The sequence below is a fragment of the Neomonachus schauinslandi genome, chromosome 15, assembly GCF_002201575.2.
Source record: "Neomonachus schauinslandi chromosome 15, ASM220157v2, whole genome shotgun sequence".
Classification (NCBI taxonomy): domain Eukaryota; kingdom Metazoa; phylum Chordata; class Mammalia; order Carnivora; family Phocidae; genus Neomonachus; species Neomonachus schauinslandi.
The window spans coordinates 44,187,306-44,210,809 of NC_058417.1; the positions used below are offsets into that span (position 1 = coordinate 44,187,306).

The following is a 23,504-nucleotide window of genomic DNA, read 5'->3' on the forward strand; positions in this document are numbered from 1 at the left end:
GAAGAGAGGGAAGGCGGGGAGAGGGAGGGCGACGGAGAGCGAGAGAAAGAGCGCACGCCGGGGTCGTCCTCGACCCCGCAGATCCTCCTCTCCGCCTCCCCTTTCTTTCCCCCCTTGGCGCTCTCTCTGCGGCCGCGGCCCCGGCCCCGCGCCTCCTCCCCTTCCCCTCCCACGCTGCCCGCTTCCCTTCCCCTCTGCCCCTCAAACCCTCCTCCCGGGTTCTGCGCTCCTCCCTCCGCCCTCCCTCCGCCCGGCCAGCCTCCTTCCCTCCTCCCCTCTTCTCCCCGGGAGGCATCACTTCGTCCCGACCGGAGGAAGACGCGAGCCCCTCGCGGGCGGTCATCAGAGCCCCGCGCCCGGGCTGCCACCGCGCGCCCCGCCCGTGCGCCCTCGGTCCCCGCGTTCCCCAGCGCGGCGCCGCGCCGCGGGCATGGGGCCCCGACGGCCGGCCCCCGCGCCCTGGCCTCGTCACCTGCTGCGCTGCGTCCTGCTCCTCGGGGGTCTGCACCTCGGCCGCCCCGGCGCCCCCGGGGATGCCGCCGCCGCCGCCCTCCCGGGTAAGGCGCTGCCAACTTGGCCAACTTCGGGGGCCGGGCGGGGCGGGGGGACGCGCCGGGGAGCGGGCCGCTCTCGACTTTTCCCTCCTTTTTTTTCCCAGAAGCGCGTGTGCGTGCGTGTGTGTGTGTGTGCATGTGTGTGTGTGTGTGTGTGTGTGTGTGAGTGAGACTGGGTTTTTAAAGATCGTCTGCGCTTTTCTGGAAGCGGGGTTGGGGGGAGAGGGGAGGAGGAGCGCGCCTGGAGGTGGGGGAGGACCTGAGTGGAACCAGATGTGGCAGGCGGCGGGGGAGGGGAGCCCGGGGGTCTCGAGCCGCCTCGGAGGAAGAGGGCGGGCTCCGCGAGGACCCCCGCCCCCGCCCCCGGACCACCCGGCGCCCTCGCTGCGCTGGGCCCGGAGACCTGCGTCCGGGGAAACCAGAGGCTCCGTCCGTCCAGGATCTCCCTCCAGGCCGCTCTCCTTGCTTTGCCTCAGGACCCCTGCGTTATGACCGTTTTCGAATTATTCGTCAGGGCTTGTTTGCCCTTCCTGGCATCTCGGGGATGTTTATATTTTCCACACTCGGCCTTCAAGGACAGCTTGTGGCATGTGGCAGCCGCGCTGTTTGAAGGGAGCTCTGTGGGGCAATTTCGTGCCCCCAGGATGCAGCGACAAGCTGGGCGCTGTGTGTGTGTGTGTGTGTGGTGGTGTGTGGGTGGCTCTGACCGAACTGGCACCCCTCCAGTGTAGACAGACCTTGGGCCCCAAAAGAGCTGCTAAAGATGCAAAAATCCAACCAACAAAACAAAAAACCGAAGTTGTGCCTTCTCTTTCTGCTCTTTCAGAGGGTGACAGTGACGTGTGGGGACAGACAGACCCCTCAGCAGGAATCTGAGAGCTAAAGGGAAAGATCCACTTCCGGAGGGGGGGCTGTTGCAGGAGTCAAAGCTGGAACCGCCAGGGAGTGTAGTTATTACAGCCCCAGCGCTGGGCCCAGCTTTGTCTCGCTGGATGTTTAATTTGGGGACGGGGGTGAGTGAAAGGGGACAGTCAGTGCAGTGTTTGCAGTTTTGAGCAAAACCCAAACAGCCCCCTGGAGGGTCCGGGCTCTCTAGCCATGGCCGATGCTCACTCACTTGGCCCGCCCGGCGTGACGTAGAGGACCAAGACACGTATTTGCCCGATTGTGCGGATGGGAGTGGTGGGGTCTGGAGGGACCCATATTCACATCAAGTAGGCGCTCTCCCCCGCTGAACTCCAGACCCACCTGGAGTTGAATGTGAGATGCAAACCAGGCAGCCTCGCCCTGCCCTCCTCAGGTCAAGGCACACCGGCTGTCCCCCTCCTCCCAGCCCTCCTCCTGTGTCTTCTCCTCTGTGAAGGAACTCAGCAGACAGGCAGGGCGGGAGGGCTGGAGGAGGATGGCCATTCCAAGAGCCCCAGAGCACATTTTAAAGCCAGGCCAGGCCCTGGGAGAGTCGTGGCTAGAGTGCTGACTCGGCCCTTTCCCCCATGGAGCTTTTGACAGAGGGAGCTGGAAATGCGTGGTGAGGGGCCCCATCCGGGAGGACGCCTGGAGTGCCCCCTCTGCCTTCTGATTCCCCCCTCTCCTGGCTTCCCCCTCGGGCTGCGTCTCAGGACTTGTAGCCCCCACAGCCTCGGAGGGGGCCCCTTTTCGCAGTGGTATTGCTTTGATCACCCCCATCAGAAGCTTAGGTATGGGCAGGGAGGAAGGCTAGGGGTGCGGCGGTGGGAGGATGGCTCCCCACAGCAGCTGTTGAGTAGCAGGAGTGAGAAGTTGCTACCAGTGCAGTCCCTGCACATCATTGTCCCCTCTGCCCTGAATGCTCCTCCTCGAGGCCGAATTCCTTCCTCGATGCCCCTGTACCTGATGAATTTGGTAGTCCCCGGGAACAGTTTACTGGATCTTAACAGTCCGGGAAACGCTTGCGGGCGATGGGTTGGGCTTGGCAGGCCAGCGCTGCTGGGGCAGAACTTACCCTGGGGCCTGGGGTGTCTGCAGGTGGCTCTCTGACCACCAGCAGCGGAGGCCCGTGGGATGAGAGTAGGAGGCACCACGGCGCCCCTTGGGGGCGGGGAGGCAGCAGGTTGGCAGCTCCTTGTTTGTGTGTGATGGCAGCATCCATCTCTTCTCCACCTCCATAGGGTGCCCCACAAAGTGTGGCTGGAAGACGTCTTTGTTAACTGCCGCGTTGGTGCTCAAGGCTGAACCAAGTACTTGGGGAGGGTGGAAGTGTAAGCCATATCCTTGGAGAAATGAAACTTGTGTTGGAGGCAGGAGAAAGTGTGTGGGGGACAAAGGGTCACTAGGGCTCTCTGGAGGGAGGTTGGGTGGGACCAGGCTTTGCAGAGGCAGGGACGGGAGCAGAGAGGGAGACCCGGAAGGTGGGCTGGGCTGTCTGGAAATGATGTGGAAGCTTGCTGGGCTGGGGTGGAGAATTCTTGAGTGGGACGGAGGAGAAGCTCGAGTGAAAGGGGAAGCCGGCCAAGTGCCTGGGAGGCCAAAATGGGGGAGCCACTTGCTGGCTGGTGGTGGGGAACCCTTGGGGTTACTGGACAGAGGACTGAGGGGCAGATTGGAAGGAGGGTTGCTGGGAGCCCTCAAGGGATCAGGTATCCAGGTTGAGGAGCGAAAAACTTTGGGAGATCTTCCTGTGGGGACAGATCCTGCTGTCTAGAGGACAGGGAGGGAGGTGTTCCATTTGAAAGGCAGCTGGTACTTGCTGCCCCTGCCAGTCAGCCAGACACATCGCCTGCACTTCCGGCCCAGCCCCTGGTGAGTCACGGAGTTCAGAGCCTTCTTACTTTCCCCACCCCCAAAACCCGGTCTTCCTTGCTCCAACCCTCTTGTCTTCTGTGGGCTGCTGGGGCCAGGGTGGTGGCTGGCTGAGCTGTGGTTGGCGCTGGGAGCCTGGCCTCCCCCCAGGTTCCCCTGGACAAGGTGAGGGTGCAGGCAGGGGAAGAGGAAGCCCGGGTCTTCGTTCCCATCTGTTCTCACGAGAGACATATTGCCTTTCTGATGCTTGCATGGTACAGTGATTTGGGCCGATGAGATGATTTCAGAAATACCATGAAAGTCTCAGAAGAGGATTCGTGTGGGTTCACCACTCATTTAAGCCCTGTTGCCCCCTGCGAAGGGATGAAGTGGTAACAGCAGTGGCCACCATTATTCCTGTGCCAGGCCCCGGGGCCGAGTGCCCCACGGCAACAGCTCTTGTATCTCACAACCCTGGGAGGAGGCCCTTACCACCCATTTTACACACTGGCACTCAGCAGATGCGAGACGTCAAGTCACTTGCTCAAGGCCACACTGCCATACCACTAGAAGGTAAAAGCAAGATTTGAACTCAGGGGCGGCTCCCGAGCCCAAACCCCTCAGTACCAGACCATGCTGCATCTCTGTGACTTAAACAGTGCGAGGGGATGTGTTCGGAAAGGCTGGAAAATCCCGCTTGATGGATTTTTCTCCAATAGCTCTAAGCCCTCTAGAACATCCTCTCGATGTGTCCTCCTCAAAGGAACCCTAGGAAAGGGTAGAGTGGGCAACCCTCAGTTTATACCCTGGCTGTCAGGGTGCTTGTCTCTGCCCCGGTCCCACTGGGCCCAGGACGCAGGGACCAAGCCCCGTTCAGCGTCCTCAGGATATCTGAGGTGCCCCCTCTGAGGGGGCATCCATAAGCTGGTGACTGAAGGGTGGAGGAGGAGCCAGCCCCGGCTCCGCCCCCCAGCATCCATAAGCTGGTGACTGAAGGATGGAGGAGGAGCCAGCTCCGGCTCCGCCCCCCAGCATCCATAAGCTGGTGACTGAAGGATGGAGGAGGAGCCAGCCCCGGCTCCGCCCCCCAGCTTCCCAAAGGGCAGGGATTCATAGGTTCATTCATTTGGTTTGATGAGCCTGCCCCGCACTGGACAGCAGGGATGATGGTGGCCTGTTCTGAGCCCACCGCCTGCCTACACCTCCAGTAGGGGGTGGTCCCTGGACTCGGAGGGCCTGGGCATTGCTGACAGGAAGTGTCCCTTCCTGTTCGGTCCTTGGTGAGATGGGAGGGGCCGCTTCCCATGACTGGATCCTATAAATCTGGGCGGGGTGGGCCATGGCAGTGGTGACGCAGCTCTTGGATCTCACCCTGGGCACTGCCGATCCCCGTTACTCCTCAGCTAGGGGTGGTGTCCGTAAACAGGCAGGCTGGATGAAGGCCGCATCGTGGCATCTGTGACCCCAGGGACCTGCCAGCATCAGCCAGCTAGCTCCAGTCACTTAGAGGACAGATGGGGTTGGCCCCCAAACGTCATGCGTGGGGCCTGATTGGGAACTCCGGGGGTTAGTTCCTTTCCTGCCCTTCTCTGTCCTCTCCTGGCCCCTTTACAGTGCAGAGACCCCTCCCATCCTGCTTGGCAGGACCCGCGCTCTCGGCTTCACCTCAGCCCTGCCCTACCCTCCCCCCGCTTGGTTCCTCTGGTTCTGTTGCTAGATGATGGCTTTGAAATCTCAGCTTCTTTCCAGTTCCCCTGGCCCCCACTCCTTCCCCCGGTCCTCCTTTAGCATGCTCTGCCCCATCTCCCCTGAACCTTCCCTGCTGGCCCCCCCAGCCCAGGCCTTTGCACACAACTTCCTCTGCCTGGGATGCCCTTCCCTTTTTCCTCAGTGGCCGTCGCTGCCCCTCTTTCCAAGACTCAGGATCCTGAGAAGGATGCAGAGGAGTCCCGGTCACTGCCTCGGGCTCACCTGAGCTAAGGGGACACAGATACCCAGACGCTGCGTTTAGGGATAAACCCCAGCCTGGAGGAGGGGCCTTCTCTTTATCTCTCTCTCTCTGGGATCACCTCGAGGAGGACAGTGACCAGCTTTTGTCCTGAACTTGGACAAGCACCTTCCTATAGGGAAAAGCAATAAGCCAGTTTCCCATCCTTTCAACTGGCATCCTCAGCAAGCGTTTGGAAAGGGAAGCGGTTGTGGTGCTCCCCAGTGTAGACTGAGGCAGGAGCGTGGTGTGGCCAGGAATGTTCCCACCTCCCCTCTGTCCTCCAGAAATGTAAATCAGGACTGAGGTAATGCCACTCACCAGCTGTGTGACCTCGGGCAGAGACTCAATTTTCTTCATTTGTAAAATGGGAAGAATAAAACAATACCCCCTCCTTAGGGATATTGTAAGAATTACACGAAAATGAGATAATATGTGTATGAGATGCATGTCTGGTACAGAGTCATTTTTTAGCAAATAATATTAAATCGTTGCTATTTTTTATTATTATTAGGAAGAGAGAACATGAATTTCAAGGGACTTAAATGTGAAAAAACAGTCCTCAACATACAAAATCCTAACTACAGCAGTTTTGTTGTTTTTTATTTTATTTTATTTATTTTTTTGTAACCAGGTTTTATTGTTTTTTGTTTGTTTGTTTTTAATTTATTTGTTTGTCAGAGAGTGAGAGAGAGAAAGCATAGCAGGGGAAGCTGCAGGCAGAGGGAGAAGCAGGCTCCCTGCTGAGCAAGGAACCTGATGTGGGGCTCGATCCCAGGACCCCGGGATCATGACCTGAGCCGGAGGCAGACGCTTAACCGACTGAGCCACCCAGGCATCCCTGTTGTTTTTTATTTTAATCGAAGCAGGTCTAACCCCATTACATCTTGGTGACACTTTGTTAACTACTTTAAGTGCCTAAAAATAACCATACTTCTTCCTTTTTCTGAACGTCAATTTAAATCCTAAAGAAAAAATAAAAACCTGTCCTCCACTGTTCTTGCTCCTAAAACCCCTCAACTCCGCACCCTCCCTCTTCACTTCCCTTCATCGTGAAGCTTCTCTAGCTGACCTTCACATGGGAACTGAGCAGTTTCCTAGCCTCTGGACTGTCAGTGTGAAAGCCCAGACGGTTCCAGGCAAACCGTCCAGGCAAACCTGGGCTGCTCCCTGACCGCTGGTCACTGTGGGGTGCTGCCTCCCCCTGGTCGCGGTAGCTAGGCTCCCTAATTACTAATTTCAGTGACCCTCCTCAGGCCTCACCTTGCAGCATGGCGGCTGCTGTTGCTAACCTCAGTGTGAAGAACGCTTGCTCAGCGGAAAACAGACCATATAGAAGTAAAGTGTAAGCAGTTTGAGGTCCTCCCTCCCCTCAGCCCCGGGCTTGTAGTAACCCCTGTCAGTTATTCATGACATCGTCTCCTGTTTTTTATAATAGGCACACACACACACACAAACACTCCTTTTACACAGAGGGGACCCCATTTTATTCTGTATAATGTGATAAGATAATTTTTATTTTGTTTTTTTAAAAAAGATTTTATTTATTATTATTTTTTTAAGATTTTATTTATTTATTTGAGAGAGAGAGAATGAGAGAGAGCAAGCACATGAGAGGGGGGAGGGTCAGAGGGAGAAGCAGACTCCCTGCCGAGCAGGGAGCCCGATGCGGGACTCGATCCAGGGACTCCAGGATCATGACCTGAGCCGAAGGCAGTCGCTTAACCAACTGAGCCACCCAGACGCCCAAAGATTTTATTTATTTGAGAGAGCGAGCATGGGGACTGGGGAGCAGAGGGAGAGGGAGAAGCAGGCCTCCCGCAGAGCAGGGAGCCCGATGTGGGGCTCGATCCCCGGACCCTGGGATCATGACCTGAACCGAAGGCAGACGCTTAACTGACTGAGCCACCCAGGCGCCCCCAAATAATTTTTATTTTATAATATTCCTGCATATCTTTCCATGGCAGGCTATAGAGCTGCCGCATCCTTAATAGCACTCAGGATCCCACTGTACGGCTGTACACACATCTGCTTTCCTAAGGATGGGCACTTTTTTGAAAATTCTCTCTTCCTCTGGCCTTTGTTGCTCATTTTGTGTATGTGGTCTCTGCCTCCTGTCTTCCCTCCATCCTCAGTCCAGAGCCCGCATTGCCGCCCCATTGGCTCCTAAAAGGCAGCTTTCATCCTCCCCAGAACAAAGTCTGAACTTACAGAATTGGGAATTCGAGGCCTTCCGAGTTCGGGTTTGGCCCAGCGAAGCCTCTGCTCATGCTTTTCTCCGGGCCAGGAGCACCTGGTCCCACAGGTCCGAGTCTTAGCTCAGACCTGAGTCCTTCCAGTTGCCCTCAGCTGGAAGAATCCTTGCTTTCCAGAGCGCCTGTCGTCACGGCCACCTGCCAGGTGCAGCCACTTCCTCTCTTCCTAGACTCCAGGACAGGCATTTTTTTTTTTTTAAAGATTTTATTTATTTATTTGACAGAGATAGACAGAAGAGCACAAGCAGAGGGAGTGGCAGAGGGAGAGGGAGAAGCAGGCTCTGCACTGAGCAGGGAACCCGATGCGGGACTCGATCCCAGGACCCTGAGATCATGACCTGAGCCGAAGGCAGACGCTTAACCATCTGAGCCACCCAGGCACCCAGGACAGGCATTTACAGCCCTGCACTGGCCCAGCACAGCGCCTTGGACACAGTGGTATTAGTAAGTACTTATGGAAACAAAAAAAGAGGAAAGAAAGAGCGAGCAAACAAGTGTTCCAAAGAGCACCCCTCCCACCCAGTTTTATTGCGGTATAATTGACATATAACATTATATTAGTTCAAGATATACAGCATAATGATTTGAAATACATATACATTGGAAATGATTGCCCCACTAAGTTCAGTTAACATCCATTACCTCACATGGCTACAGAGTTTTTTTTCTTATGATGCAAATTTTTTTTTGTAGTAGAAAGGCAATAAGAGTTATCCTTCCAGAGTTTTAGATGATGTCATGATCATGAAAAACATATGCCACTGAATTAAAATAAACAGGAAAAAAGTCCAGTGAACTGGAATAAATTCCAGAAGTAGATTTAAACTCATTATAAGAACCTAATGGAAGACAAAACCAGGAACAACACACTAACAAGGAAAACAATCTTTACTTTTAAATGTCACTGGACAACTGGATTACAATTAAAAATTTAATTTCAATTCGTAGCTGATCACAGTGGAGGAACTTCAGATGGCAAGTTGTCGCGTGGAAAGTGCCAAGATCACGAGAAATTGAAGAAATTAACTTTCTTTAAATATGTAATTAAACTAGCAAAACGAGAACACCTAATCTCGGCAGAGCTATGGAGAAACCAATATGTATAACTAGCACACTCTAAATTATAAATTGGTTCAGGGGCACCTGGGTGGCTCAGTCGTTAAGCGTCTGCCTTCGGCTCAGGTCATGATCCCAGGGTCCTGGGTTTGAGCCCCGCATCGGGCTCCCTACTCAGCAGGAAGCCTGCTTCTCCCTCTCCCACTCCCCCTGCTTGTGTTCCCTCTCTTGCTGTGTCTCTGTCAAATACATAAATTAAAAAAAAAAATCTTAAAAAAAAATTATAAATTGTTTCAGTTTTTCAGGATTCAGTCTTTCAGACATTATGTAAGAAACTATACAAGACTTCATATCCTTTGACCTCGTAATTCCATTTTGGGGAATTTATAAGGCATTAATCCCAAGGAGAAAAAAATGCTCATAGTAGTGCTATTTATAGTAGCAAAACAAGCTGGAAACCATTTAAATGCCAGATGATAAGATTATGGCTAAGCAAACTAAGATATCTTAACACGACGGACAATTTATGTAGCTCTACGCGACAAATACACAGCTAATGTCAGTACACAGAAATAAGTCTAACTAGGCAAATTCTCATGACCACAAGGCAATCTTACAAAATCATATACACACACCAGTAACAAGTGGAGAGGCATGCCTGACACAGACATTCATCTTTTCATTCATTCATTTAACTGTTTTGGTTCTGTTTTCCTGAGCACCGAAGTGTGCCAGGCATAGTATAGTATTTGGTGCTGAGGATGCCGTGGTGAACATGGCTTCTGCCTTCCCGAAGCTTGTATTTTGAAAGGAATTCCCCCAAAATAGGGAGCAGCAGAAATAGAGTCAAATGTTCACTGATTCCATTTTAGGTGTAATTTTTAAGTTCATTAAAAGAAAGATGGGAGGGGCGCCTGGGTGGCTCAGTGGCTTAAGTGTCTGCCTTCGGCTCAGGTTACGATCCCGGGGTCCTGGGATCGAGCCCCACATTGGCCTCCCTGCTCAGCGAGGAGTCTGCTTCTCCCTCTGCTCCTCCCTCCTGCTTGTGCTTGTGCACTCGCGCTCTCTCTCTCTGACAAATAAATAAATAAAATCTTAAAAAAAAAAGACCCTCTGCCTCTCCACCCCCCACTCTCTCTCTAAAATAAATAAACAAATCTTAAAAAAAAAAAAAAAAAGGATGGAAGCCATAGACATCTCTGAAATCTCAGACATGGGATCGGGAACCTGTCTGAGAGGAGAGAGAATAGCCCCGAGTGAGACCAGCCTGGGCAAGTAGGAATTCAACTGGAAACAGCCTTATAAGTCAGTCTTGGTCCCCGAGGAAGGATTTTCTGGTATAACCCCAGAGATGCTTAACCTAACTTCTGAAGGCTCTGAGGATATAAGAGCAATGGTGGTTTAGAAAGAGCCTGGAAGCACTGTTTATAATAGCCAAAACAAAAACAAAATGTGCATTGAAAGAAATATGGATGGGGCGCCTGGGTGGCTCAGTTGGTTGAGCGTCCGACTTTCGATTTTGGCTCAGGTCATGATCTCAGGATGGTCAGATCTAGTCCTGCGTTGGGCTCTGAGTCTGCTTGAGATTCTCTCCCTCTGCCCCTCCCCCGCTGTACTCTCCCTCTCTCTAAAATTAATAAGTAAATCTTAAAAAAAAAGAAAGAAATATAGATAAATTACAGGGTGAAATATAATGCAGCAGTGAAACCAGTGAACCTCAGCTACATGTATTATCATGGGTGAATCTTAGAGATATAATATTGAGTGGGGGAAAAAAAATCCCAGAGTACTACTTTGGTATCATACTCTTTATCAAACCATTGGAAAAGCTGAAAAAATAGTGAGCACTCAAATACTCTTACCTAGAGGCACCACCTGTTAACATTTTGCCACATTTGCTTTACCTCACTGTGTGTGTGTGTGTGTGTGTTTCTGTCTGTCTGGTGAAGCTTTGAGTGACATTTCACACCTAAATACTTCATCATGTATCAACTAAAAATGAAGACATTCTCCTTTATAACCATAGTACCATAATGACATTCAAGAAATACAGCATACAACAATTCTTTTTCTAATATGCAGTCCATGTTTGGATTTCTCTAGTTGTCCCAATAATACCCCTTTTCAGCTGTTTTTTGTTTTTGTTTTTGTTTTTGTTTTGTTAAGGTCCAGGATCCAATTCAGTGGCCTGTCTTTTCAATCTCCTTTATTTTACAATAGTTACTTGGTCTTTTTGTCTTTTACAGTATTGCATTTTTGATGACTTCAGGCCAGTTGTTTTGTAGAATGTCCACAGTCTATATTTGTCTGATGTTCACTCAATACATTCATGTTAAACATTTTTGGAAAGAAACGTACATGGGTGATGCTGTGTCCTTTCCATTGTATCACATTAAGTAGGTTTGTTCCCCTATTGGTAATGCTAACTTGGTCACTTGGTTCAGGTTGTTTACCAGATCTCTCCACTAAAAAGATAAAAGATACCTTTTCCCCTTTGTATTTAGTAGATAATCTAAGGAATTTCAACTAAACCAAGGAAAGGAACACCTAAAAAGCAAAGTTGTTCACAGCAGCATTATTCCTAATGACCCCGAACTGAAATCCAGCCCCAACTGAAAACTACTCAAATGCCCATCAATAGTAGAAGGGATAAATTATGGTAGCTCCAGCCAAGTGACTAGTATAGAGCAATGAGGGGTGCCTGGGTGGCTCAGTCAGTTAAAATGTTGGCCCTCAGCAGACTCCTTGATCCTGGAGTCCCAGGATAGAGCCCCACCTCCCGCTCCCTGCTCAGTAGGGAGTCTGCTTCTCCCTCTCCCTCTGCCCCTCCCCCCACTCATGCGCGCAGTCTCTCGCTCTCTCTCAAATAATTAAATAAAAATAAAATCTTTCGAGCAATGAATGAGAATGAACAATCCACAACTACATGCAACAATGTGGATGAAGCTCACAAACACTGAGCCAGATGCAAGGGAGCTCATGCCATATTATCCCATCAATATAAAATATAAGAAAGAGGCAAAACTGATCTATTCTGTTCGAAATCAGGAGAATGGTTACCATTAGCGAGAGAAGTTGTGACCAGAAAGGGTCTTAAATAGAATTTAAAAAGAACAATGACCAGGGAAGAGAGATCTGTTAATGTATATGGCAAGAAGCTCATGTAAGCCAATGAGGAAAAACACATTTTCAGGCATCTGAAATCAGAATAGGTAAGACCGCAAAGGCTGTGAGCAGAGTTCACAAAGAAGACGAGTAGCAATGTCTAATAAGCCTATGGAACATGTTTAAAATTCCACGCCTGACAATAGTGCCAACAAAGACTGATGTAACAACATCTTTAATATAACATTATTTATCATTATGGAAATCTCTTTATAAGTTGAAGGCTATTAATAATGAATAAATGAAATGTGGTATATCGCCACATGGAATATCATACAGCCATTAAAATGGTTTTTACAAGTTTTTGGAGACAGAAAAATCCTTTTGCTGAAATATTAAGTACAAGAACAAGATTCAAAAACGTGTGTATAGATGTGTGATGTATCTGCATATATAATATGTACATGTATACATATGTATATTTATATTATATACCTATACATGAACACGTATTTTGATTGTATAGACATTGTTAGAAAAGTTACATCAAAATTTAACAGAAGTTATAGGTCATATTCTACTGTGCTATACTACATTGTGTTAAATAATATCTAACAGGGCGCCTGGGTGGCTCAGTTGGTTAAGCGACTGCCTTTGGCTCAGGTCATGATCCTGGAGTCCCGGGATCGAGTCCCGCATCGGGCTCCCTGCTCGGCGGGGAGTCTGCTTCTCCCTCTGACCCTCCCCCCTCTCATGTGCTTGCTCTCTCTCATTCTCTCTCTCTCAAATAAATAAATAAAATCTTTAAAAAAAAAAAAAAAATAATATCTAACAGGGGTGATTATAGATAAGGCCTTTTTTTCTTTGAACACGGCTGCATTTTCAGCAATGGAGAGACCGGGCAACTTTCTCCTCACCTAACCACGTGACGCCAGCAGCACTTCCCCCCCCCCCCCCCCCCCCGCCGCCCCGACTCCCATCACGTAACTGGTCCGAGCCCGCGGCACGTGACTCGACGGAGCCAATCAGAGGCTCCGGGGGCAGTCCTTTCCCGGCGGCCGGGCGCCAAGGGAGTTCTGTGGGGCTGCTGTTCGCCGGGCGGAGATTGCCTGGCTCTGACAGGCGGGAGGGAAGCTGGGGAGCGGGGTGCGCGGCCCTGGGGACTGAGACCCTGGCTGCAGTTCTCCCCCGCCGCTGCTCGCACGCCCCTCCCCCCCCTTTTTTAAGCGACAGTTTGGAGTCGGGCCTTCGCACTTTGCGGGCGGAGAGGGCTGGCGGGCGGGGGAGCCTCGGCCTCAGGGCGGGTTTTCCAAGGACGCGGGCAGGTTGCCTCCGCCCCAGCAGGGTCGCGGTGCGGCGGTAGGGAGCCATCTCGACGCTCTTCTCGTCCGCAACCCTCCAAACGCGAGCCTGCGCCTCTTCCCCTTGCACTTAGCCGTCGGGTGTTTACAGAAGGGGCAGGGGCAGAGAGAACTTACTGAAGAGCGGGACACAGAATTCTATAAGCGCCCAGTAGGAATACGTATGTCCCAGACTGGAGAGCAGATCAGAAAGGCGCCTAAGGTAGGGGACAGGCTTTTGGAAGGGTTTCTGCTTTTTAAAAATTTTTCTGCTTTTTAAAATGTTTCTATATAACTGCAACAAATGGAGACCACACTAATATTTGCTAAGCGCATAAAGTCTGTCAGAGTCAGTGTTGGGCAATTCCACGAATACTCTTAAGCCTCCCATTCCTCCTTTTCACAGATAAGGAAATTGAGCCAGAGAAACTTAGAGCCAGGATTACATAGATGGTGAGTGGCAACGCCAGGGATGCAATGCGGGCCTGTTTGGTTCCCTCCATGGTCTTCTTTTGTTTTATAAATAAATAAGTATTGATTAAAATATAATGAACATTTGTGAACCCACCACCTAATCCAAGACAGAACAGTCCAATTCTTCTATCTAGCTACGTGCTTCTCCTGTCTTCCTCCTCCTTCCCACCAACCCAATCTCTGTCCTGAATCTTGTTTATCAAGCCCTTGTTTTTAAGATTTTTAATTCTTTTTTTTTAAAGATTTTATTCATTTATTTGACAGAGACACAGTGAGAGAGGGAACACAAGCAGGGGGAGTGGGAGAGGGAGAAGCAGGCTTCCTATGGAGCAGGGAACCTGATGCCGGGCTCGATCCCAGGACGCTGGGACCATGACCTGAGCCGAAGGCAGACACTTAAAGACTGAGCCACCCAGGCGCCCCTAATTCTTTTTTTCTTTTTTAAGATTTTATTTATTTATTTGAGAAAGTGAGAGAGCACAAACAGAGGGAGAATGATAGGGGGAGAGGGAGAAGCAGACTCCCTGCTGTGCAAGGAGCCTGATGCAGGATTCCATCCCAGGGTCCTGGGATCGTTACCAGAGCCGAAGGCAGATGCCCAACTGACTGAGCCACCCAGGCACCCATAAAATTTTTAATTCTTTAAATATAAGTACAGGAAAATAAACATATGAATGTTCAGTTCAATGAGTTTTCACAAACTGAACACACCCATGTAACCAGGGCTCAGATCCAGCAAATAAGAACATTACCAGTGTTCCAAGTGCTTTTAAGATGTTCCATAGCCTAATTAGACATGGATTGTGTGTGTGTGTGTGTGTGAACTGTGTTCATATCCTTGATCATCTTATCTCTTCAGATCTTAGTGGTTTAAAATTATCGGGGTTTCTTTTTTTTTTTTAAGATTTTATTTATTTATTTGAGAGAGAGAGAATGAGAGAGAGCACATGAGAGGGTGGAGGGTCAGAGGGAGAAGCAGACTCCCTGCCGAGCGGGGAGCCCGATGTGGGACTCGATCCAGGGACTCCAGGATCATGACCTGAGCCGAAGGCAGTCGCTTAACCAGCTGAGCCACCCAGGCGCCCAAAATTATCGGGGTTTCTATATTTTTCTTATTGATTTATATAAGCTTTTTTTTTTTTTTCTTCAAAGATTTTATTTATTTATTTGAGAGAGAGAGAATGAGAGACAGAGAGCAGGAGAGGGAGGAGGGTCAGAGGGAGAAGCAGACTCCCTGCCGAGCAGGGAGCCCGATGCGGGACTCGATCCCGGGACTCCAGGATCATGACCTGAGCCGAAGGCAGTCGCTTAACCAACTGAGCCACCCAGGCGCCCTTATATAAGCTTTTTGACATATTTGTTACAAATATCTTCCCATTTGTTTTTCAGTTAAAATTTTGATTTGGGGGGCACCTGGCTGGCTCGGTAGGTGGAGCATGTTCTGGAGGGTTGTGAGTCTGAGCCCCAGGTTGGATGTAGAGATTACTTAAAAAATCTTTAAAAAAAAAAAATTTTTTTTTTTTAATTTGGGAAATGTCTCTTTAATCTTCCCGCCCTCCACACACTTGGTCTTTTAGTAAGGTATAGAAAGCCTTTTGGGGGGCGCCGGGGTGGCTCAGATGGTTAAGCATCTGCCTTCGACTCAGGTCATGATCTCAGGGTCCTGGGATCGAGTCCCGCATCGGGCTCCCTGCTCCGCGGGAAGCCTGTTTCTCCCTCTGCCTTTCTCTCTCGCTCTGTCTCTCATGAATAAAAAAAAAAAGATAAAAAAGAAAGCCTTTTGGGGTCAGATTGGGTTCTTCCCTTCAGGGGAAGGCTCATGATGACCCCTTTGAGGTCCCCCCATCTTTTCTGTTTGACTAATCCTCCTTCCTTCCCTAGCCCCTCAGCAGCACATCTAAACTTGTGGGAATCTTCAGTTAGTGAACGTAAATGAGGCTGCAAAAAAGATGAGGTTCCATATATATTTTTTCAAGATAAGAATACATTTTCAGGGAGCCTGGCTGGCTGAGTCGGCAGAGCAGGCGACTCTTGATCTCCACGTCATGAGTTCGAGCCCCACATTGGGCGTAGAGATTACTTTTTTTTTTTTTAAAGATTTTATTTATTCATTTGATACAGAGAGAATGAGAGAGAGAGAGCACATGAGAGGGGGGAGGGTCAGAGGGAGAAGCAGGCTCCCCGCCGAGCAGGGAGCCCGATGCGGGACTCCATCCCGGGACTCCAGGATCATGACCTGAGCCGAAGGCAGTCGCTTAACCAACTGAGCCACCCAGGCGCCCGCGTAGAGATTACTTTAAAAAATACATTTTCATGATTGTAAAAACTTGCAGTTATTTATAGCACACAATCAAATAATAGGAAAAGTTACCAAAAAAGAAAAATTACCTGAAACCTCATCACTAAGAAAACCACTGTTAACATTTTGGAGAATATCCTTCCAAATTGCCTCTCCTCAGGGGTACCTGGGTGGTTCAGTTGGTTGAGGGTCTGACTCTTGGTTTTGGCTAGGGGTCATAATCTCAGGGTTGTGAGATTGAGCCCTGCATGGGGCTCTGCGCTCAGCACGGAGTTTGCTTGTCCCTCTCCCTCTGCTCCTCCCCCTGCTGGCATGAGTTCTCTCGCTCGCTCGCTCGCTCTCTCTCAAATAAATAAACAAAATCTAAAAAAAAACCCCAAAACTTCAAATCGCCTCTCCTCCCTCTCCCTCTTCCTTTATGAGACTTGGCATAAATGTTTTCATATTGTTTTGGAACATGCTTTCATGTGCCAATACGTCATCAATGTATTTCCACCCAACATTTCTATTGGTGGGGTAGGATTCCATTGTATGGATGTACCATAACTTATCCCTTGTTGGACAACATTTGGGTCATTTCTCATTTCACTGTTATAGATACCCCTGTATGCATCTTAGCACATTGGACCTGCAAACTGATGGGGATCCTGACGCAGGGTGAGAAGGTGGCTTCATTGGCATCAATTTAATGCCTCTGGGCTCACCCAGCTTCTTTGTTGTTAGGGGTCTCTGCTCCTTGGCACATGACTAGGTGTGCAGTCTCTCCCATCTATAGACTCTCTCGAGGAGCATCTCTTCTGGTTCATTCCTTTAATCTCCCTTTCCAGATGGGCTGAATTTAGTGTAGAACTCTGCACATATAAGTTGAGGTCACTTCGGATTAAGTTTGAAACAAAGGACAGATAGACACACACACACACACTATCTTTTTATTTATTTATTTTTAAAATATTTTATTTATTTGAGAGAGAGAGATCGTGAAAGAGAGATCATGAGCAGGGGGGAGGGGTAGAGGGAGAAGCAGTCTCCCCACTGAGCAGGGAGCCCGATGTGGGACTCTATCCCAGGACCCTGGGATTATGACCTGAGCCAAAGGCAGATGCTTAGCTGACTGAGCCACCCAGGTGCCCTCTATCTTTTTTAAATTAGCAAATATGTTCATTGTAGAAAATGCAAAGAAGAGAAAAAAACAATCACCAGCTATCCCATAAGTCAGTGATAAGCACTGTTGATACTTAGTGTATACAGTGGTTCTAGAACTCTGGTGTGCCTGGGAATCTCATTTACAATCCAGATACTCCTTCACCCTGAGGTTCTAATTCAGTAGGTCTGTTGCTGGGCCTGGGCACTTGCATTGCTCCTCAGGCAACTTGGACACTCAAGTTTAAGAACAAGAAAGCAAAAATGTTGTTCCAGACTTAACTTGATTTAAAAGGAAATAGAAATGAGGTCATATTATACATTTGGGTTCTTTAAAAAACATTTACGTAATCTCTACACCCAATGTGGGGCTTGAACTAACGACCCCGAGATCAAGAGTCACATGCTCTTCTGACTGAGCCAGCCAGGCGCCCGCATTAGGTTTTGGTTTAATTAAAATGTGAACCTCTATCCATGTCTAAATACTCTTTTAAAAATGTATTTCTGTTGTCTGCCTAGTGTTCCATTGCATGAGGGTGTTTAGGGTTACTCAGTACCATGTTGTTGGACATTCCCTCCAATCATTGCTGTTGCAAATAACTCTGTGGTTAAATCTTTGCATAGATTCCTAATTATTTCCTTTTTTTTTTTTAAGATTTTATTTATTTATTTGACAGAGAGAGACACAGCAAGAGAGGGAACACAAGCAGGGGGAGTGGGAGAGGGAGAAGCAGGCTTCCCACCGAGCAGGGAGCCCAATGCGGGCCTCGATCCCAGGACCCTGGGATCATGACCCAAGCCGAAGGCAGATGCTCAACCGACTGAGCCACCCAGGCGCCCCAGATTCCTAATTATTTCCTTAAGTTAAATTCCTATGAAGTGAGTTCTGGGGTCAAAGCGTTTGTTCTTTCAAAAGCTTTTTGTTTGTTTTTTAAGATTTTATTTATGAGAGAGAGAGAGCGCTCACGAACGAGAGAGCACAAGCAGGGGGAGCGGCAGAGGGAGAGGGAGAAGTATGCTCCCCACTGAGCAGGGAGCCTGACACGGGACTTGATTCCAGGACTGTGAGATCATGACCTGAGCCGAAGGCAGACATTTAACCGCTTAACCTACTGAGCCACCCAGGTGCCCATGAAAGCTTTTGATATACGTTGCGAAATTCTCCTCCAGGGAAGTTGCCCTCCTACTACTATGTAGGTTGCTACTACTACCACGAGCTCACTTTTTGCTGAGTAGGCCCGTGAGGTCTTTCCGTCCGTGGTCTCAACCGGTCCTGCCAGCTCCCTGGTGGGCAGCCCCCAGCATGGCTCCTGGCACACGCTAACCATTTCTCCACTGAACAGATGACAACACGGAGGGATGAAGAGGTCAGATGACTAGTCTGAGAGCAGGAATTCAAAGCCAGCCTTGTACCTAGAACCTGAGATCTATTTTTTTTAAGATTTTATTTATTTATTTGAGACAGAGAGAATGAGAGAGACAGAGAGCACATGAGGGGGGGGGAGGGTCAGAGGGAGAAGCAGGCTCCCTGCCGAGCAGGGAGCCTGATGCGGAACTCGATCCAGGGACTCCAGGATCATGACCTGAGCCGAAGGCAGTCGCTTAACCAACTGAGCCACCCAGGCGCCCTAGAATCTGAGATCTCTTAACCACGCCATGATTTTCAGTTAATATCAGAGAGTGATGGTTGTGGGAGCAGTACTTTTTTTATATGGTTCTAAAAAAATGTATGAAAGAAATCAGGAAAAGGGAGTGAATGGGTGGGGGAAGAGAAGTAATTTGAGGGCCCCGGCACAGACATTCCTTTGTAGGTCAGGTCCAGTGTGTTATTGTGGGTCTGGGTGATGTCGCAAATGGTGGTGGCGGTAGTGGGGTGTTGTGTATGTGACCCTTTGTGTCTGTCCCAGGCAAAGCAAGTTAAATTCACAAACATTGAGCACTGAATCAGGTTCTGTAGGAAAAACAGAAAGATTTGATTTCTTCAGAGGTCTTCAGATCCCCTGTGTCTCCCTTCCCTCAGTTTTATTTGCCCTGGAAACATTGTAATAATATAATCGAAAGTTACGCATAATCCCAGCCTCCTGACACAACAAAGAATTGTGTGTTTCCTTTATTCCCTTCTGTTCATTGTCCATATGTAGATCTGTTGTGGTTTTTTTAAGATTTTATCTATTTACTTGACAGAGAGCAAGCAAGCACAAGCAGGGGGAGGGGCAGAGGGAGAGGCAGACTCCCCGCTGAGCAGGGAGCCCGATATGGGGCTCAATCCCAGGACCCTGGAATCATGACCTGAGCCGAAGGCAGACACTCAAACCAACTGAGCCACCCAGGCGCCCTGTAGATCTGTTTTCAAGGAGGGTATAATTTAGAGGAGTTAAACCCTTACCCATAGGACATAGTGCAGCTTGCTTTCCCCTCCCCCAGTCCAGCTGAATTCAACAGACACATATGGAACACCTGTTGTATGCCCCACACCGGGGAGACACATAGATCAGACACAGCTCCTGTTCTCAAGGAACTGGTTAAAGGGGGAGACAGACCCTGAAAGAATTATGTCAGTATTCCATTGACCTCACCCCGGAGATCTCCCCAGGAGTCTGTGAAGAGGCAGGGAGGGTGTTTTATAATTCAGTTTACAGGTAAGAAAACAGGGTCCCCTAAGGTCATTTAGATTGTAATGGCAGAATCAGAACCTGAACTCGCAGGCTAAATCTGAGATTCCCTGTCCTCGTCTCCTTCTTGTAGGTAAGGGGGCCACATGGCTGCACGACTGCCGGAGCCCCAGAGGGGGTCCCCCGCAGACTCTGTCCTCCTGTCCCAGCATCTGCCAGGCCAAGTGGTGTGGGTGCTACCCCACCTCCTTCCACACTCTCCCTTCCAGCTGCCTGTTTTGTGACCTCATTTTCCCTTTACAACTGCCCTTGGAGTTTATTTCTGCAGAGCCAGAAGGCGGCGGGGAGCAGAGCGCACCCCAAGCTGCCCCAGCTCTCCCAAAGTGGGGGAGATCCCCCCACTTTGTCCTGGCACACTCTGCACGGCCTCTTCTACCTGCTTCTCCCTTCCAGGCATACCTGGGGTGGGGTCCAAAAGTTCAGAGGCCAGAAGCAAATGGTGGTTGCCAGAGCACCCATGGGAACAGGGGGGGGAGGATTCCACATCTGGACTGTGAATTTATTTTTGTTTTAATTCAGTTGAAGCCCAGCTCAAACACTCGAGTCCTTGGCCTTACTTCCTCTTATCGTTTCCTCTCATCCAGATAGCAGTGTCTGCTAAGCCCGGTTCCCAGGCTCTCTGCTGTGAAACAAACAGATTCCTGAGCTCACAGCCCCAGTCAGGGCTGAAGCTCTTGCTTAAATATCAAAAAAATAATAACGACCTTCCGTTACTGAGTGCTTACCAGGTACAGAGCATCTTCAAGCATTTTCTTGCTTAATCCTCCCAGAAACCCAGGAGAGGGGTTTCATTCGTGTCCCCCGCCAAAGCAAGGCCCACAGAAGTGAGGCAGCCAGCCCCAGGGCCTGCACAGGGACTTGAAGCTGGGTGGGTGCAGAGTCCAGAGCTCCCCTCCCAGCCCTTCCACTGTGGCGCCTCCGCGCTTAGAAGGTGGAAGGGGCGCCTGGGTGGCTCAGTCGTTAAGCGTCTGCCTTCGGCTCAGGTCATGTGGGATCCAGCCCCGCATCAGGCTCCCTGTTCCACGCAGGAAGCCTGCTTCTCCTTCTCCTGCTTCCCCTGCTTGTGTTCCCTCTCTCGCTGTATCTCTCTCTGTCAAATAAATAAATAAAATCTTCAAAAAAAAAAAAGTGTGAGTAAGTTCCTATTGGCCTGTCACTGCAGAAGTCAGCAAGTGCTTACTCTTCGGCATATAGTTTTAGGGAGATCCTGAAGGTTCCCAAGCAAAAAAGATTCTAAATTCAGTTAACTTTAAAGAGTGCCATGCTTTGCTTTTAGAACCAAACAAGTCAATCCTGGATGTTGCCACGTCAGAAGGTCAGGAAATTGCCAGTGAGGAGAGCAAAAGCTTGTTATGAAACGTGTCATGATTTCTCAGAGTCATGTTGTGCTACGCTTCAGAAATGTCTCCTGAAAGGAATGTCACAGGGACAGTGTGGTTGATGTGGAGCCTCATTTAGAGGACCCTCCCCCCTTTTTATTTTTGGTTCTGAACTAGGCACAGCTCTCTGGTCATTTTTTTTTTTTTTTTGAGATTTCGTTTATTTATTTGACAGAGAGAGACACAGTGAGAGAGAGAGCACAAGCAGGGGGAGTGGGAAAGGGAGAAGCAGGCTTCCTGCTGAGCAAGGGAGCCCGATGCGGGGCTCGATCCCAGGACCCTGGGATCATGACCTGAGCCGAAGGCAGACACTCAACGACTGAGCCACCCAGGCACCCCTCTCTGGTCATTCTTAATAGAGACCAGGATACTGAAGAATGTTTCTCCTCTCTGATGAAAACAGTTGTACAAGCACAATAATATATGGCCACTCTCATCCCACCTCAGTGCTGGGATGGGGGCTGGGGGGTTCGCAAGAGGGATGGGTGGGGACTGTGGCAAGCTAGTGAGTCCCCTCCCAGGTGGGCAGCTCCACCCACCCGTGGGGACTGGCTGCCTGTGGGCACACTGGCTCAGTGTTGTCAGGCCTCCTAGGGTTTTCAAGAGAAGCTGGAAATCCAGATTTTTATGTGACATCTCTTGAGTTTTTTTTTTTTTTTTTTTTAGATTTTATTTATTTGACAGAGAGAGACACAGCGAGAGAAGAAACACAAGCAGGGGGAGTGGGAGAGGGAGAAGCAGGCTTCCCGCTGAGCAGGGAGCCTGATGCAGGGCTCGATCCTAGGACCCTGGGATCATGACCTGAGCTGAAGGCAGACGCTTAACAACTGAGCCACACAAGTGCCCCGGCATCTCTTGAGTTTTAAGGGTTGGGTCACTTTTCTTTCACACACTGTGAAGGCCAAATATAACCCACCTTTGGGTTATCAATTTAAAGCACCTGGAATAGTTGTTTGGCGCTGAGCTCTGCATCTGGGCTCTGCATTTGGGCTCCCATCTGAGCTCTGTCCCTTACCAACTGTGTTATCAAGATGTTTGATCTCTCATTTAATACCTCGTTTTCCTCATCTGGCAAGTGGAGATGGGAATTTTAAACCTACTTCTGAGGGTCGCTATGAGGATTAACGAGAAAGGCTTGGAACCCAGCACCTGGTACCTAGCAAAACGCTAACTTTGACACTTTGATACTTTTACACATCATTATCTGTGTCTCTTTCTGTAAGTGCAGGGTGACCTTATGTCCTAGTTTGCCCAAGACTGGTCTGGTTCAAGCTCGTTGCACTGGTGTAATTATGACGAACTCCCCTTTTCATTCTCAATCTTCGACAATAAATTACACGGTCATCCTATGTAAGCAAATACTGGCATTGTGCCATTTAGGACTTTAACAAGTTTTAGTTCCAATGAAAAGGTCATGGTTCCAGTCGCATTTGGATCATTGGACAAGTCAGCGAAGCTTTCCATGTTTCTGCTTCCACATTCTTGTCAAAGGTTCAGAAAACAGAAGTAAAGCCAACGAATCACTGAAGTATAATTAGTAAAAGTTTCTTGTGCACACCCCACACAGACAGATCGTAAATCAGGAGAGCTCAAACCAAAACATGGAATGACGCTCCATGGTATATTGTTATAAAGCAGCTTGGATAGTGTGGAGGTGGTGACTGATTATTCTTCACAGTGACTACTTATAATATTAGAATTTTCTTAAACAAAAGGGACTTGGCTTGTGGTTGCCTCCTATCAATTTTGGGGATCCATTTAAGTTTGCTTATGATTTTCAGAGGCATAAGTTAAGTATTGACCCCAGTTCAAGGTAGCTTCACTGGTGTGTCAAAGTAAGCTAAATTAAGCTTTACTTGTATGACTAAACCGATTTTGTCTGCACAGGGAATTTTCAAGTCTGGTCTTGGGTTTAGGTTTGATTTTACTATGCTAAAGGATTGACAAGATGAATTCTAAGATCCCTCAGTTCACATTCATTTTGTCATTTTTTAAAAAAGATTTTATTGATTTATTTGACAGAGAGAGACAGAGAGAGAGGGAACACAAGCAGGGGGAGTGGGAGAGGGAGAAGCAGGCTTCCCGCTGGGCCAGGATCCCGATGCCACTTGATCTCAGGACCCTGGGATCATGACCTGAGCCGAAGCCAGATGCTTAACAACTGAGCCACCCAGGCGCCCCTCATTTGTCATTTGACAAACATTTATTGTGAGTCCAGACCATGCCAGGCAAATGCCCAGGATGTCGAGAGGCCAATAAGGACCTCTTGTGCAGTGGGGTGGGAATCCCTACCCTCTTTTTCAAGTGTTATTTGAAAAACTCTTATCTGGAAATTGTTCACAAAATGTTTCTAGTGAATGTTTATATTTGAAACCTCAATTTCAAGCAAACAAACCATTACATTCAGTATAATTCTCTACACATTTCTATTTTGTGAGTAGGTGTCTACATTTTCAAAAATTATTTCAGTGTGGAAAATTGGAAAA

At 49.1% G+C, this 23,504-nt stretch overlaps 1 protein-coding gene across 1 annotated transcript in view; it reads left to right on the plus strand.

Annotated features, from left to right (window-relative positions):
• The first annotated feature begins 278 nt into the window (after positions 1–278).
• MRC2 (mannose receptor C type 2) overlaps positions 279–23,504 on the plus strand; it is a 56,625-nt gene continuing 33,399 nt past the window's right edge. The window contains exon 1 of the mRNA XM_044921496.1: positions 279–557. Coding sequence (XP_044777431.1) covers positions 431–557 — 127 coding nt within the window. The 5' untranslated portion in view covers positions 279–430. The remainder of the gene's footprint in view (positions 558–23,504) is intronic.